General features: G+C 27.5%; 4 protein-coding genes across 4 annotated transcripts; 3 read left to right on the forward strand and 1 right to left on the reverse strand.

Annotated features, from left to right (window-relative positions):
* Positions 1-2,029: 2,029 nt before the first annotated feature.
* Positions 2,030-3,219, reverse strand: Bm4602 (RAMP4-2, putative; the record flags this gene model as incomplete). Its single annotated transcript, XM_001891580.2, has 3 exons — positions 2,030-2,070; positions 2,696-2,768; positions 3,136-3,219. The coding sequence occupies 3 exons, from the start codon at positions 3,217-3,219 to the stop codon at positions 2,030-2,032; spliced, it is 198 nt and encodes a 65-aa protein (XP_001891615.2).
* A 3,414-nt stretch (positions 3,220-6,633) lies between these two features.
* Positions 6,634-10,099, forward strand: Bma-fog-1 (cytoplasmic polyadenylation element binding protein CPEB2, putative; the record flags this gene model as incomplete). Its single annotated transcript, XM_001902660.2, has 9 exons — positions 6,634-6,685; positions 6,909-6,986; positions 7,323-7,472; positions 7,624-7,713; positions 8,244-8,362; positions 8,465-8,579; positions 8,939-9,120; positions 9,393-9,693; positions 10,008-10,099. 9 exons carry the CDS (start codon positions 6,634-6,636, stop codon positions 10,097-10,099), a joined length of 1,179 nt encoding a protein of 392 aa, XP_001902695.2.
* Positions 10,100-14,132: 4,033 nt separating this feature from the next.
* Bm4282 (DNL zinc finger family protein) lies at positions 14,133-14,820 on the forward strand (the record flags this gene model as incomplete). Its single annotated transcript, XM_043075918.1, has 2 exons — positions 14,133-14,264; positions 14,620-14,820. The coding sequence occupies 2 exons, from the start codon at positions 14,133-14,135 to the stop codon at positions 14,818-14,820; spliced, it is 333 nt and encodes a 110-aa protein (XP_042931852.1).
* A 351-nt stretch (positions 14,821-15,171) lies between these two features.
* Positions 15,172-16,778, forward strand: Bma-coq-4 (Ubiquinone biosynthesis protein COQ4 homolog, putative; the record flags this gene model as incomplete). Its single annotated transcript, XM_043075919.1, has 5 exons — positions 15,172-15,271; positions 15,412-15,511; positions 15,705-15,840; positions 16,172-16,273; positions 16,686-16,778. 5 exons carry the CDS (start codon positions 15,172-15,174, stop codon positions 16,776-16,778), a joined length of 531 nt encoding a protein of 176 aa, XP_042931853.1.
* Positions 16,779-17,562: the final 784 nt, after the last annotated feature.

The following is a 17,562-nucleotide window of genomic DNA, read 5'->3' on the forward strand; positions in this document are numbered from 1 at the left end:
TAATGAATTAATTACAGATTACTACTATCGTAAATAAAGTAATGAATTAATTACAGATATTAATTAATTAATTAATTAATTAGCAATGAATAGTTACTTACGACAGTCACGGTAGTCACACTTATGCGCAATAAAAAAAAAAGTTTTTTTTTTTGAAAATGCTTGTCAATTCTAATGTTTCGATTGATGATGATTTTAAATCCATTTTGTTGACCTTGACATTTGTTGGATGTCATTTCAGCTCGTCACATTATTATTCATTTTCAAAAGTACGATTAATTTCAAATTTCAACTACAATCTAATCTTAGATCAATCAATTCATATTTAGAAAAAATTCGTTTTTAAATTGAATTAAATCGTTAATGCAAATATGATTAGTTGATTGAATTAATTTTCACATCCATTTGTAATGGAGTAAAATTAAATTCTTTTGTCAAAAAAAAAAAAAAATTACTCATGCATATCAGATAATAAGATTTATCAAATTTATGAAAAATTTTTTAGATTAGTTACTTAACAAAAATATTTGTCTAATTTGGGTACACAAAAATTTTAAAAGCAAAACAGAGAGAAAGAGAGAGAGAGAGAGAGGGAAGAAAAATTATCTTTAATCAGTATAAATCCAATAGCATATTTTGATAAAAATTAAATAAAAAATAAAAAAAAAAAAACAAAGAGAGTCGAGACATTTAATATAATTTTAATACTATTTTTTTTATTTTGGCAATATTGTTAATTAGAACAGAAAATATAGTACTGTTTGTCAATGTAAATAGGTCAATTAAATAAGAAAATTCGATTAGTTTATTTAATGTATTTAAATTAAGCATCGCAATTTGCTATTTATTATTTCATTTTCAAATTTTCAATTTGAAATTTTTTTTTTTTTTTTTTGGTATTTCACTATTGATGAAAATTGCTTTTGACATTTTTTTGTACGATTGCAATTGCGTGTACGTGTATCTTATGTTTCTTCATTTTAAGTAAATGATAATTCTTTGTTAAAAAGTGAAGATAATTTTTAAACCAGTTAATGGAAATAACTAAAATAATTACTTGCTGTTAACACATTTTTTTTCCTTTTTTCCTTTTTTTTTTTAAATTTCAGGTGAGCTATTTCAGTCCATTATCATAAGAGCAATAATTTAGGTCGTGGTACAAAATCGTACAATGACTTTGGTTTTTTGCTAAATTTACAGTTTAAAATACCATCTCCTGTTTTAAAACATTACTGAAATGAAATAAAAAAAGAGTAAATTTTCCTTTTTTTTTTTTGGAAAAAAGAGAATAACTTCACAGGAAATCTTCTTTGAGAAAAAGTAAACTTTTGTAAACACTAATTTTTGTCCTCGATTTAGAATTTATTTTAGAAATTGATAAGATATCCGTAATCTAGGATTGCCTTTTAAGCTAACCGCTTTCGTATTATTTTAAAAATTTCAAGAATAAAAATTTACAAGTTTAGTAGAAAGATTATCAGATTTATTTCAACTTTACTAAAACTTTTTTATAAACTTTCAAATAAATAAATTAATAATCTTAGTGCAAATATTTCCTGATTTCTAACTTAAAACTGATCAATTTGCATATGGAACTGACCATGAGCTTTTGTTTTTTAGTTCTAAGCATAGAAACATTTAGAGAGACAGTTTATTGTGATAATGATAGTTACAATAAATAAGGCAACATAACATTCAAATCCACCATTAAATACCAATAAACAATCATAAAATTGCCCGATGACACAATCCCTTGAAATATTACGCAAGAAACATTCAAGAAATGATAAATTAAAATCTATGACAAAGAAAAACGCATACGTTTATCCAAGCTATGGAAAAAAAAAAACGAACCTTTCAGAAAGGACAAAATGAAATTAAAATGTTGGTGGTACATTACCTGTTGGAATAAGCAAAATTAAGCGACAAAGGAATGAATAAGAAGTACGGACCTTCACATCAAAAAATACGCAAAAAAAATTTTTTAATTGATGTATATGATGAAAGAGTTACATTTCTTGTAATCACATTACCATCCCATCTTCACAGATCGGATAATCTCGAATATAGCTGAAATTATTAATTGTTAATTGCAGAAGATAAAAAAGCCTCCTTCTTCATAATCCATTAAAATTCAAAAACATCCAATTTCAATTACTATTAAAGATATCACAATTTCCCAATATTAAATAGCGAATGTAACTAATGCTAGGCATAACGTTTCTTTTCTTTTTTTTTTAACCAGCTTAAATGCAGAACATTTATTCTCACATTTTTATCTTATTTACTAGATCATTAATCGATTCCACAAATATTCTATAAATAAAAGGAAATCACTTAGGTAAGATCGATTTTCTTGTTTTGTACTGATAAAGGTATGTTATTTCATAAAGTCGATCGATTGCGGGAAAAGAAATTACGTTAGAACGGTTTCAGAACACAGCTTCCGGTATACTACAAACTAAAGTCTTAAAGGATACACACATACACACACACTGTCCAATAAGGTTTACATCTCGCGACTTCCTCTCTCTACCTTATGAAATTATTCTAATATGAGACTGACAAGCAACTAAAATATGCATTAACTTAATAAATCAATATAAATATTAATTGATCGTTAACAAATACCACCCAGAAAAAGTAAGAAATAAATAAAAAATGAACACTATTTAATAAATAGACAAAATCTTACCAGAACCACAAACAACAAAGACGAAAAGACCAATTAACCATGGAGTCGTTGAATATTTATCTTCTTGCGGCTTCTAAAAATATTTTCTTTAATTCATACAACATACAATTGCAATTTTAAAAAAATCCATTAAATAATATGTCTTACTAATTTCACCTCACCACAATATAATAACTAGATTATCAGTCATTACTAGCAAATCCCAATGTGAGAAGATTCTCAAACTGCTACCTGTACAAGTAAATATGAAGTAACAAAAGAAAAAAAAAAATTGTGATAAGTTCGACAGATACACAATTGTATGCAAAAATATTTTTTGGTGAAAAAATAAAAAACAAAAACAGACAAAATTTTTTCTAAACTATGAAATAGTGAAAACAATCCAAGCCAATCAATCAAAAATCAGACAATATTATAATGATACAACATAAATACCTTACCAAAGTTTTCTGTACATTGCCTCGTGATAACACATTCCTGCTGAAAACTGAATTCGCCACACTCATTCGTTGTTTGGCAGGCATTTGTACTGACTAAAAATAATACAAAATAAAGTCAATCAATAATTAAACAGTATTTTAAAACGATACACTAACATAACGTTAAAAATTTACTAAAAGATTTAAAATCCAAAAAATAATCTTTAATCTTACCCAAATAAACTTCGATGAATAGCAAAACAGTTAAAATCAATACCCAAAGATAAACAGAACAGAATTTAAATTACAAATGAAATTATCAACAAAATACTACTAGCAGCAATAGTTAAGTAATAATTATGCTATTAACATGCTAAACAATTCTAGATTTATCATTAGCTTAACTTTCCTACTCATTAATAAATCCGCTAAATTATTTGAAAGAGCTAAATGAATTAAATCTAATGATTTCAGTCTAATAATGCATGACCTTAAAAACATAACATAAAATAAAATAAAATAATTTAATTCATATCATATATCAGCATTTATCTATTTCATTATCAATAACAACTTTGATAACACTCATGACACTGATAACTATATATCACATCTCCTCCACGTCATATCTTTTAATCTTTTCGCATTATATCTGTACTACTACTACTACTGATAAAATGAGAGAAACTAATAAAACGAAAAAAAATGAACAGTAGTAAGATGAAATATCGATTAGATATTATTTTAGATAAATTAAACAAACAATAAAATTACCGATTCCTGATTAACATACCGTTCCGGAAAATGTCTATCAAAAAGTAGCAAAATGACATCTAAACCACTTTATATGACAACATGTGCAAACTACATTTTTTTTTTTTTCAAATGACGGCATGAAATTTCAATCCCAGAACATAATTAAAAAGGAAAAAAAAAAAACGTTACAAAAATAATTTAAATAAAATTTCAATAAAAATTTAATAAAGTTTGATTGAAATTAATTACTTTCTCAATAATTAATTATATTCTAAAAAGTAATAACTTTCTTTTTTTTTTTACCTGCTAAGATATAACACGTAACGTTAATACGTAACTAACACATAGCGTTAATACGTAACTAACACGTAGCGTTAATACGTAATTAATAATTAATTCTTTTTTCATTTCATACCTTAAATTATAACACGTTTCAATCGATATATTTGATTATATTAGTTTAATTATTAATTAAATGAATTAATTGGCTCAATCGGTAAGACTTAATTTATCTCGAATAAGTCTCGAATAAATATTTTTCATTGTTAGAAATGAAAAGAGAGGAAAAGAAAAAAAAAAAAAAACAAAGATTAGAACTAAAAATGTTTATGAAAATGAATGTGAAATTGAACGAATGATAGAATTGAAGAAAACAAAAAATGTAAATATTAAGTATTAGGGAAAAAATAAATAAATAAATAGTTATTAAAGCATTAGAAATTTTTTTTTTTTTTTTACAAATGTATTGGATGAAAAAATTTTCATAATAATAAGATATTATTAAAGATGAGAAATATGCATTTGTAATTTGAATGTAATCGAGAATTTATCATAACTTATAGATGGAATAAAATTTTTAAAAATTTATTAATTGTATCAATTTCAATCAATTTATTTGTTGGAAAAAAAAAAAAAAACAAAAACAAATGATATTAAAAAAAGTCCTTGAAAGAAACTCTCTTCATTTTCTCCTTTTCTCCTTTTTTTCTTAAATAATTTAGCACCAAACTGTTTAAAAATTTAAAAAGTTTTAATCATGAAAAAATTTTAAAAAGAAAAAAAAAATCTTAAAAAATGAAATTGAATAAGTTTGCAATTTTTGCTGTTTATAAAAGAAAAAAAACAATGGTCTTTTAATATAATAAATATATTCGCTTTAGACGTAGCTAATTTTTTATTGAAAGAATTTAAAATATAATTTTTTAATTATTAAATTTAATTTTTTTTTTTTCTAAATTTCTTTTATTTTCTTTAAAAAATAGGATGAAAAAAGTATGCAAGATATAAATATATATATTTTTTTTAAGATTTATATTTTAGTATAAAAAAGAAAAAAATTATTTTTAAAATTAAAAATTTTTAATTCTTTAATCAAAAGATTTATTCTTTAAATATTTTCGTTATTTTTTTTTTTTTTTTTAAATTCTTCCGTTTTCCTTTTTTTTTTCTTCATTTACGTAAATGTGCGTGTTTTTTTCACTATTCTCCTTACGTGAAAGATAATTTTAATGAAAAAATATAATGTGTCATTTGCTAAAAGAGAAAAAAACAGGAAGAAAGGAATGTAAGACTTACGTGTATGACAACGTACGTATATGTGACGTGTATGACAACGTACGTGTAAATATTGTATGGTTGATTATGTGAAATGTTAATAGTTATGAAATAAGAGAAATTAAGTTAGTTTCGAGAATATTCCAAGAAGAAAGTAACCATAGACTTGCGCCATTTTTTGGCGGGAAATATTGTAAAGTAAGAAATTAGTAGCAAAAACTTTAAAGTTCATTCTTTAATGGGTTTTTGTTTGTTAGAGAGGTGATCGTATGTGTGTAGTAAGTTAACACGTAACGTAAACGCATGATATTTCACGTGTTACGTGCAATATATGTAATATGCATATATGCATATTACATTACTAATTTATGAATTAATTATCTATGATTCGTGTTTTGTGGGCGTGTCCATCCCTAATATTAGATTTTGCACGTAGGCACTTATTAGCAAGCTAAATTACGTGCATTTTGCTGGAATATTTCAAATGGAATCAATGATTTGCTTAATGAGTAGCGGCGCATTTTGGCGGTTATTTATTTATTTACTTATTTATTTTTTCTTGTTATTGTAATTTTCAAACGTAATATGACGTGACGTAACGTAATGTGACGTATTACTGTGGTATAAGTTACTTATACGGTATGTGTTCTTACTTACATACTACTACAGTATATTTTACTATTATGGTATTTTTTTTTTGTTTTACTATTATAGTATTATTTGAAATATTATGGTATTATTGAAATTTTTATTTATTTGATTTATTTATTTATTTTCATATTATGGTATTATTGAAAGAAAAAGTAAAGTTAACATTCATTTTTTTTTTTTTTTAAATGGAATTTGAAAAATTTTTTTTTTATTATGATGTCAATTCGCCAAAATGCATTGCTACTCATATATCAATTGAAATGCCTCAATTAAATTGCACGTAATTTAATCCATTAATGATTACATGAAAATTTTCATATCAAGTTTTCTAGCAGACTATCAACTTCTTTCTCTATCAGTTATTAATTAAATTTCTTTTTTTTTTTTTGAGAATTTTTTTTTTTTTTTTATGCATGCAAAATTAAAAAATTTTAAAGAAATCCTGTCCTTCTATACACATTTGTTTTTATTATCGAGAGAATGTCCTTAATTAATTATCTAATATCTAATTACATTTATTTTTTAAAGTACTGACACGAAACTAACATTTGTTATTCAATGAACAAAGCAAAAAATACAACGACTGATGTTGATTTAGGTGTAATACCAGGTATTTAATTTTTTTTTTTTTTTTGATATTTCACCTTGCTTTCACTAAATTTTTCTTCAACGAACATATTGTAGGATATTTTTGAAGAAGCAAAATGAAAAAAACGGTTAAATTGTTTTCATTATGATGTTATCATAAAAATTGAATTTGGCAAAAAGTATGTGTCGAATGTGGAATTATAATTCAAAATAGATTCATTCGGCATTTTAACTTGTTACTTAAGGCAATTTTGGAAAAATAAGTGGATCAGCGTCAACAGAAAACTACAACATTTTTGGAAACCATAGTTTCGATGGTTACGGTAAATATATCTTTTGAGGGGAACACTGAGTCCAGTAACTTCCAATGTATTCTTTCAGTTAATGGCAGTATAGCTGTATACAGAAAGAAAGGATATTGTGAAAGAAATACCTTTTCCAAAAGTTCTATTGATTCATAACTGAGTTATATGCAGTATGATCATTCTTTTCCGTATTCGCTTTAAACATACAAAAGTTTCATTTACCTACCAAGCTGTTATCATTTCAACTCAATATTAGACTATTTAGGTTGAATTCGGAGGAGATATTAGGAGGCTTAGTGCAAAAATATTGTTTCAAATCTTCTAGAAATAGCTAAAGAACAAATTAATTTCTAGGAACAATAGCGCAACTGAAGAACATCTGGAGTAATGACAGCAGTGATAATCAGGTTTCAGTTCCAGACTTAGTACTGCAGAGTTTTCCGGGAAATGGGATTTTCTCTCGCAAAGTGTTTGTCGGTGGGCTTCCACCTGATGTGACTGCTAGTAAGCCTTCGGTTATTTCACATTGCATAGTTCTTTAATGGCTGTATAAATCGTCATCATACTGTAAACAGTCATCATTTTTTCATACCAGTAAGCAATCGCCATGATTTTTGAGCTTTTTTTCCTGATCCTGATCCGCTGTAATATTTAGACTCACTTTCTTTGTTCTTCGAACAGTTTGGAGCAAATACAGTCGATTGGCCGCATCGCAAATGTACTGGAAGTGATATTCCGCCAAATGGTCAGTTCTTCACCCATCATGTCCCTTTAGTACTTGTACTGTGTTATTTTTTAAATTACTTGAAATATTCTGATAATTTAACGCTTACATATTTTGCCTATCGACTAGACAGATATGATAATAAAAGAGATATGATAAAAATGAAATTGAGAAGAATTCAAAGTAATAAAGCGAATAAACTATAATGTTTTTCTGAGTATTATCCTTTTTTCTTTGATGTCAAATAATCGAATGAGTGAATCATATACAAATTTGATACAAGGAGGGTAAGGAAAGGACAAGAAGGAAGATTACATTGTGGAAATGCTGCTAAAGCTGATAAAAAAAGTAACAAAGAGAGCAGAACGGAAAGTGACAACTCGTCTAACTGGAAGTCCTTTTGCTTTTATTGTGACATGACGTGTCATCCTATCTTATATTACACGAGCGAGTAGGCTATTCTTTATGTTCCGCCTTGGAAGGAAGTCATTGTTAAGTGGAATGATTGCCTATCAAATATGGTTTTGGAATTTGAAGCAACCCGATTTTAGGATATGCTTTTGTGGTTTTCATGAGCGACCGTTCTGTCGAATATCTTGTTAGTCGGTGCATTTGCAAGCAAGGAAAACTGAATATTCTTCTGAAAAATGGCAAAAAAGAAGTTAAAGTGGTTAGTTCATGACTAAGGAGTTCAAAAAAGCGAGCTTTATTGGTATAGAGAGTAAAGATTGAGCTGGAGATTGCAAACTATTGAAAAATACCAAAATTGCAGGTGCAAGTGAGACCTTGGGCTCTTAGTGATCAAGTATACCGTGTGACAGACGCAAAGCCGCTATCTGATCGATTTTCCGTTTTCATCGGTGGTGTACCTCGTACGACAACTGCCTGTTAGTTTGCCTTTAATTTTTTAAGGCATTTCCGGTTTCGCAATTTACACTTATAAACGCATTTTTTTTTTTGTTTCCGGGTTTTTTCTTTCATTCAACACTTTGAATAATGACTTCACTATCAGCTGGAGGAAATTTCAATAAAAAAAAAAGAAAGCTGCATTGTATTTTGATATATTATCTTGTTGAAATTATGCATCATTTTTATCATCGTTTGAATAAATTCAAAATTAAGATTCTGTGAAACTTCAGCCTTCGAGAGTGGTGGAAGTGTATATGTTGTCTTGTGTTTGTATTCAAAAATTATTCATTACAGATGGGCAAATGATGTTTGAAATATTATTTTTCTGATATTTCAGCCGAACTGGCAATGTTGCTTCAGCAGACTATTGGTGATGTTGTATATGTTTCTTTGGAAGTCGACGCTGAGACGAAGTATCCTAAAGGAGCCGCGCAAGTGGTTTTCAATAATCGCGAGTCCTACCTTACAGCAATTGCAATGCGTTTGATAACATTAACAACAATTGATCAGGTGAAAGAAGTGAGTCGATTTTTCTTAATTTTTATTTATTATAACTTGTAAAAATGGCAACTGAAGGATGTCGATTGATGGAACAAGTTAAGACTATCTTAGCTAATCGACTGTAACCTACAAGATAATATTTTTAATGTATAATCAATTATATATAGCCAAAATTGGAGCATCATAAGCATTGAAGATATTCCAACTTTTTGCTGAACCAAACGTTTAAATTTATTAGAATGCCGGAAAATATTATTATTTATTAACGACGAAACAGCATCAAATTTTAGATAGAAATCAAGCCATATCTGATGGACTTTGCTCAGTGCGAAATGTGCAACTTGGCTGATGCTCGATATTTATGTCCGGAACTTTGCTGCCTTATGTATATGTGCGAACCGTGCTGGACTGAAGTGCATAAACAACGCGGCTTGCTACATCACAGACCGATGACCAAAGCAAAGCCAGGAAGTCCAATGCGAAACATTTCGAACTATGTTACTGCATTTCCTTTCTTTAATCCATCCTTGGATCATCATAATCATAGCGGTCTTCGTTCAACCAATCAGCAGCAACAGTTATGCCATTGCAGTAAGTTCTGAAATTCTGAACAGATTGAATTTGAGATATTCAGGCAGTGTGATGCAGTGTGATGGCCATTTATGCATTTTTATGTTATCATAACATGAAAAATACAAAATACTGCGACGATTATCTATAATAGCTAAAAATGCTAAAAATTTTTTTCATAGCTAAAAATTCACTTTAACAAAATTTTTATTCATTTAATTTTTTTTTTTAAATTTATTTTTTACAAGTTAATGTGTGCAATTCACATATATCTAATACTATTTCCTGGAAAAAAATTCATTATTTTCATTACTCATATCTGACGTATGTTTTAGGAGTACGTGAAACGCTTCCACTTCAACGTTTGCTACAGCAATACATTATGCAAGCGAACCGTCCACCATGCCATCATTCTTCATTCATTTAAATTATTTCACTGAATTACCGGATTGCATTTGTGAATAGAAATTGTGAAAAGTACCCTATTCCCTTCTAAATTCCCTCTTCCCCAGTTCTTTTTGCACATTTCTACTGACTTTTAATGTGCTTTTTTTGTGAATTATTTGGATCTTCTGTTTATTAGTTGATTTCAACGTTTAATTTGTACTACGTTTAAATGTTTTAATTCGTATTGTGTATAACTTATTTATCTGTTTTACTAAAACTTCCCCTGTTTAATATTGTCTGCTGCTCCCTAAACCCTGATTCTAATTCTTATAGCCAAATTATTGGCTTCTTTGTGAATATGTTTGAAGAATTTGGAGTGTTTTATTTTTTATTTTAAATAAGCAGACCTTGTTTTCTTCATTGTGTATAGTTGTTAAAAGTTTTGTTTTTGTTTTCATTACTACCATTATACACAATCATTTTTTCAGGCATTTATTTTAGCGTAGACTTCGGAAATATCTAAATTAGTAGTTCTTCATTGCCTTCAAAATTAGCAATGTTATTTCGTCAAATATTGGATATGAAAATCAATTGACTTTGGGTTATAGATATTCCATGTGCTATTAGGAAGCAAAGAAAAGACCTGTAGAGGTAAAGAATTAAGATTTATCAAACATTTATATTTCTGAAAAAAAAAAAAGACCTATGAATTTAAGACTTACTCTGAAATATGTATATAGGGTACATCCTATATTAGGATATAGGACTGATACACTGATATACTGCACAAAAATACCTGGATGGAATCCAGTTGTTTTGTTGAGAAATGAATTTAATTTCACATTCTAACTACTATTTAGCTGAGAGAATATTTGACAGAAGGTGGTTTGAAAAAAAAAAAAAAAAAACTCGTTAGAGGTTGCAAATAATCAAATTTCAATAAAGAAATTTGAAAAGTTGCAAAATATTGAAAACATAAATTTTAAAAGCATTGAAATAATTCTGAAAATTCCAAGGATTTTTTTTTTTTTTTTAGAGTTTTATTTATTTAACATATAGCACACTATCAGAATTTGTGCAATTCAAATTTATTTTCACATAAGTATTGTTGAAAAAATTTTTTAAAACACTTCCTCTTTTCTGCCGTGATTTCTTGATTTATTGATTCTTTACTGCAATATTGAAATCCATAAATTTATTTTAGAAGCGTTCAGCCAATATCGCGTTTCTTCCATCTCCTCCTTGCAAACACTTTCCAAACTTTTCTGCCGTGATTTCCGGATAAGAAGAAAAATAAGATTTTTGATAAATGTATGACCAATAATTAACGAATAACAAAAATGATTAGTGATAATTTGCTACTAGTATAAATTAATTTCAGGATTAGAATTTTCCTAAATATCTATAACAAAGTATAATGAGGGACTTTTGTAACATCTCAAATAATATGAAATTTAATAATTAGTTGACATCAATAATTAATTATGTCAAATATAATCCTTGAAAAAAGAATTAGGTAACGAACTATTTAAAACATTTAATACGTCATTTTTGACAGTGAATCAGTTGATTGAACATAACAAATAATTAGGTTTCAATAAAATTCTTTTAATCTCAAATATATCAAATGTTTTTGTTTATTTTTGTTTAAATTGTTTATTGAAAATCATAACAAAGTGCAAATCTATACCAAATTTTATCAACTTTTAATTAAAGATGTGAATTTTGATTTGTTTTTAGAATTTGATTCAATTCAAAAAAAAAAAAAAAAACAAACCTTTAATATATTAAAATTTTAGCATATTTGAAACTCATGTCAATAGTTCCTTTTTCATTCTTCCTTTTGTTTTTTTCTTTTTTTTTTTTTGCAATACTTAAATATTTTTTTAATTTCTCAATTCTAACATTTTGGTGTTTTTATTGCTTTAAATAAATCAGCAATTTACTTATTAAAGTAATTTAATTAATCTTTTTTCAATTTATATATTAAGAAAAAAGAAATAGTTTTATTATTGTTAAAATTTATCAAATAACTTCCCTTTTTGTTTTCATCATTGTTTTTTTTTTTTTTGCTTTTAACAAAAAATAGAATAAATTTATTGATTTCTGCTTTATAATATTATGAGCTTAAGAAATTGTTATTAACATAACGAATCACCTTGATAAGCTGATAAGCCTGATGAACTACCTTGATAAGCTGATAAGCTGATGAACTACCTTGATAAGCTGATAAGCCTGATGAACTACCTTGATAAGCTGACAAACCTAACGAATTACCTTTATAAGCTAGTAAGCCTAATGAATTACCTTGATAAGCTGATAAGCCTGATGAACTACCTTGATAAGCTGATAAACCTAACGAATTACCTTTATAAGCTGGTGAGCCTAATGGATTACCTCGATAAGCTGATAAGCCTAACTAATTACCTTGATAAGCTGATAAGCCTAACTAATTACCTTGACAAGCTGATAAGCCTGATGAACTACCTTGATCAGCTGACAAACCTAACGAATTACCTTTATAAGCTAGTAAGCCTAATGAATTACCTTGATAAGCTGATAAGCCCAACGAATTATCTTACTTATATGACTAGGAAATTTTAACTACTCAGTAAAATTATCACATTATGCTAATTAATCATTTAAAATCAAATATCAATAATTGCTGTGTTAATTAGCTTTGGCATATTAAAAATTTTATATTTTTTTTTAATAAATAAACATATTTGTCTTAATGAATGGAAAAAGTAATAATTCATAAAGAATGATTGAATAGTTTCTTAATTTTATTAAATTAATTATTCCTTTTTTGTTTTTATTTTAATTATTCCAATTCAGTTATATTTGATTTTTGAGTTTCTAATTTTTTAGATTTTTAAACTGTAAAACTCTTTCATTTATATGAAATTGAGATAATTTAAATGAAATGGCAAATGTAAATTGATTTGACTCAATGAGAGATATTATTTGGTAGAGAATGATGAAATTGATAAAAGATTGGTGTAATAGCACTTGAAAATATGTACGCAGACGTAAAAAGTAAAGTTTGAACGAGGTTTATGCACAAATTGCGAAGTTCTTGCAAAATTAAATTGTTAGGGTGGAAGGAAGGAAAAGGTCGGGAAAGGGTTTTAGGTTAAGCTTAATGGGTATATCTATGTACCTGGATTACTTTACAGGTTAGTGGGTATATTTATGTACCTGGATTACTTTACAGGTTAGTGGGTATATTTATGTACCTGGATTACTTTACAGGTTAGTGGGTATATCTATGTACCTGGATTACTTTACAGGTTAGTGGGTATATCTATGTACCTGGATTACTTTACAGGTTAGTGGGTATATCTATGTACCTGGATTACTTTTTACAGGTTAGTGGGTATATCTATGTACCTGGATTACTTTACAGGTTAGTGGGTATATCTATGTACCTGAATTACTTTACAGGTTAGTGGGTATATCTATGTACCTGAATTACTTTACAGGTTAGTGGGTATATCTATGTACCTGAATTACTTTACAGGTTAGTGGGTATATCTATGTACCTATGTACCTGGATTACTTTACAGGTTAGTGGGTATATCTGTGTACCTGGATTACTTTACAGGTTAGTGGGTATATCTATGTACCTTAATTACTTTACAGGTTAGTGGGTATGTCTATGTACCTGAATTACTTTACAGGTTAGTGGTTACTACTAGTAATGTTACCATTACTTAGTAATAAAATAATAGTGTTGTTGTAAGAGTAATAAATAGTAATATGGTGGTAAAGTATAGTTATAAATAGTAGTATAGTAGTAAAATATAGTAATAAATAGTAGTATAGTAGTAAAATATAGTTATACATAGTAATATAGTGGTAAAATATAGGATTAAACAGTAATATAGTATAAAAAAAGTGATAGTAATAATGTTGCGATCAATTAAATTATTATTAGTAATATATATTTCCTAGTAGATCATTATTATTCATAGTAATAATTTATTTTTTTTTTTGTTCAATTTTAGAAAAAAGAAAAGTTAATTTTGCCCAATTTGCAGGTGTGACTGATTTGCTACGAAAAAGATTTAATGTTACTGGTGTCTCCGGTGATTCGGTGTCTTCGTCTAAGTCGTATTATTCATCGTACACTCTTGGGAAGTGTTTCTTCGCAAGGAAGATTATCGTTAACTTATACCTGTAGGGTTTGTGGTACTCGACAGGTAAATATTTTCAAAGATTTTTGTTTTTTGTTTTGTCCACTTATTCATTTAGTACTTTATTAGAGAGAAGTAGAATAGCTAATTATTCTTGGTAGGTTTATAGTTTGTTGTAGCAATAATTATGATACTGTGTAAGTTGATATCTATGTAAGTTAGTTTGTTAATTAGTTAATGATATGCATAATTGGTGTTTTTGATTTATACATAGTGTAAGATTTGTCAATTTTTGTGTGACATAATGATAGAATTTAAACAGGAAGCATATGATAGGTGGTATGAATTGTAGCTTTAATTTGAAATTCTCAGTAATATCTGTCCAAAGGAAAGTTCGAAAGAAAAAGAAACGAATTTTAAGGGTCCAAAATTTCTTTCCGAGAAGGCATACAAAGAAGGTGTTGTTATTGTAACTTGCGACAGTTGCAAAAATTATCATTTAATTGCTGATAATTTGGGTTGGTTCCCGCAATCCAAAGGTTCAAGAAATATTGAAGAGATTCTCAAAGAGAAAGGTGAAGAAGTGAAAAAAGGCATCGATCTTGTCGATATAGCCAAATGAGGTAACTTTTTAGAAATTCAGTTATTGTTAAATCAAATAATTTGGAAGTATTAACTATAGAAGCATTTACTATTTAAGAAGCTAAACTATAATTAATCGAATAAATAATAATAGTCAGAAAGTTTTTATAAAACGTCTTGCGTGTTTTTTTCTTTTTTGTGAAGAAAATTTTGACATAATCTATACTTTGATTTCATCATGAATGAAAAAGGAAGAGCATTTCAATATCTAATCTTTCATCTAGAATATGTGAAATTAAAATGCTTAGATAATTTTTAAATGTCATGCTTATCATCATGCTCGAAAATTATGTAACAATTTCTTTTCTTTTCCAGTTAAAAATAAAAAAATATGTCACTGTACACATCACATATTTCAACTTCTTCATTACAAAAAGGATTACTTGCATTCGGCTCGGCAGTAACAGCACTTTTAAATCCGATGAGAGCAGGTTATTTTTTTTTTAATTAACTAGAACTTGTATTTTCTATATATCTGTCTAATTTATCTATTTACCGATTTATTATCTCTCTATCGATTGAAATTATTTTGCTTACTGAAGTTAATTCTATGATAGATGATTATTTTCAGATATGGTAGCAACAATGGGTGAAACAACAGCTTTTCGACCGATACTGGAAAAAATTCGTCAACGAATGGAAGGCGATATATGTGGTAGAAAAATTTTGAGGTTTAAATTCTTATATGTCTGAAGGACGGAAGGAATGTGATTTTGTTGCTGTTTTTAAGTCACGAATATCTGATCGTTAGCAATGTTTGCGATCTCATAAATAATTAATTCATTATAATGCCTAGTAAAGAAAAGATAACACTACGTATTTTCAACTTGAAGAAACATTTTCTGGAAAATGAGTTATTTGTAGAGATCGTCCAAGAATAACCAGTGCGACTATTGATTTGAGTTATCTTCGAACACTTCCTCATGGAACACTTGGCAAAGAATATTCCATATTTCTCGAAAAGTTGAATACTACTCCAGACGACCGTCCCACTGTTAAGGTTTCTTTTGTAAATTTTGCAACTAGTTTTTTTTTTTTTTTTTGATAAAATATTTTTTTGTTATTTGAATACTCTGTTAACAATTAAAATCACTCTGAATGAATAATTGAACATTAATGTTGTGAACTTTCTTCAAGTAATTTTGATGAGAAAGGGGATAAATTAAACTAAAGAGTAATTCTGGAAGTCGTAGTATTTGATTTATTTTAAACAATTTTAAATTTAAAAAAAAAAATATTACAGACATATTACATATCATATTACAGACAGAACTTGTATGTTACTTTATCAATTTCTTAAATTCCCAAATTTTAAGCCTTTTTTGTTTTAGTTTATTGATGATGACGATTTAGTTTACGTTATGCAGAGGTATCGCGAGACGCATGATTTCAATCATTTAATTTTGCAAATGAAAACGACTTTGCTTGATGAGGTAATTATCGTGTTACTCAAAGAATGATAATCAGTGATGTCTAAATTGGTAATTTTGACATTAAAAGTGTACTGATTAAATCTATGGTTTCTATAATTTCTGATGTTCTGAGATTGAGAATTTAAAAAAGCAAAATTAACGCATAATTATGACACTTCAAATATCTTTTTTTTTTTTTTCTTGCGAGACATTGTGAAGAAATTTTCAAAGGTTTTAGAAATCAGAAAGTATGGTTGCATTGCGTACTGGACACAAAGACTTATTGTGATCCAAATGTATATTATTCTTTATCAAATGACAGTAACTATATATGTTTTATTAGTTGGTGTAATTGAAGTATTGATAATTACATCTCTTGTAATGTATAACTATCTGAAATTATTATTTTCTAAAAAATAACTATTATTTTCAGATCGCTGTTAAATGTTTCGAAGGCATACAGCTTGGTTTACCGATGTGTATTCTTGGTGGTGTATTTGGTGGTTTGAAATTAGAGCCAAAGTAAGTTAATTGTCGCGATTGCTTGAAAAGAAATCTAACTTATGGAATTATTTTTGAAAAAAAAAAAAAAAAAAGATTTGCTTATGGAATATTTTTGAGAAAAAAGGAAATACATATGTTAATTTCAAAATGATTTAAAATGCTTTCAGGCGTCAACGTGCTTTTATCCAGCAATATTTACCATGGTGTGTGGAACAGGCGGTGAATTCACGATTACTAATTGCTGTTGACTGGGAGAATCATTTCGAGAAACCAATTTCTGAATTGCAGAAAACTTACTCAATCACTCCTTTTATTTGCTAATTTTCCACTAATCATTTCGAGAATGCCTGCTAAAGTAATTCTTATCCAACAAATTATTGTTCATCATAGCTTTCTTTATTTCAATATGAATTATCTAAATTATCTACATGCTTATGTCATGCTTTCTTGAATACGATGAAAAGCATTTTTTTTTTTTTTTTTGCATACATCTTAATTTGTCGCATTTGCTATTTATGTGACATTTTCTTTGGAAATAAGATTATAAATGTTACACATACTATCCTAAAATTCTTTGGATTATACTCAGTGATAGTTAATCGCTAAAACTGCATTAATTCTTTACAAGCTTTTTCTTTTTTTAATTTTTTTAAAAAAAAAAGTTCCTTGTAAACAGTATGTGTTTGGATTTATGCTGCTTTTGCTTTCATTTTATTCACTGTTCATCAGTTGTGCTTTCAACCGAAATCTAACTGTTACAGTTTATACAAATGGATTGTTTTTTTTTTTTTTTTTTTTTTCCTCAT

Source organism: Brugia malayi (assembly GCF_000002995.4).
Source record: "Brugia malayi strain FR3 genome assembly, contig: Bm_v4_ChrX_scaffold_001, whole genome shotgun sequence".
Taxonomy (NCBI): Eukaryota; Metazoa; Nematoda; class Chromadorea; order Rhabditida; family Onchocercidae; genus Brugia; species Brugia malayi.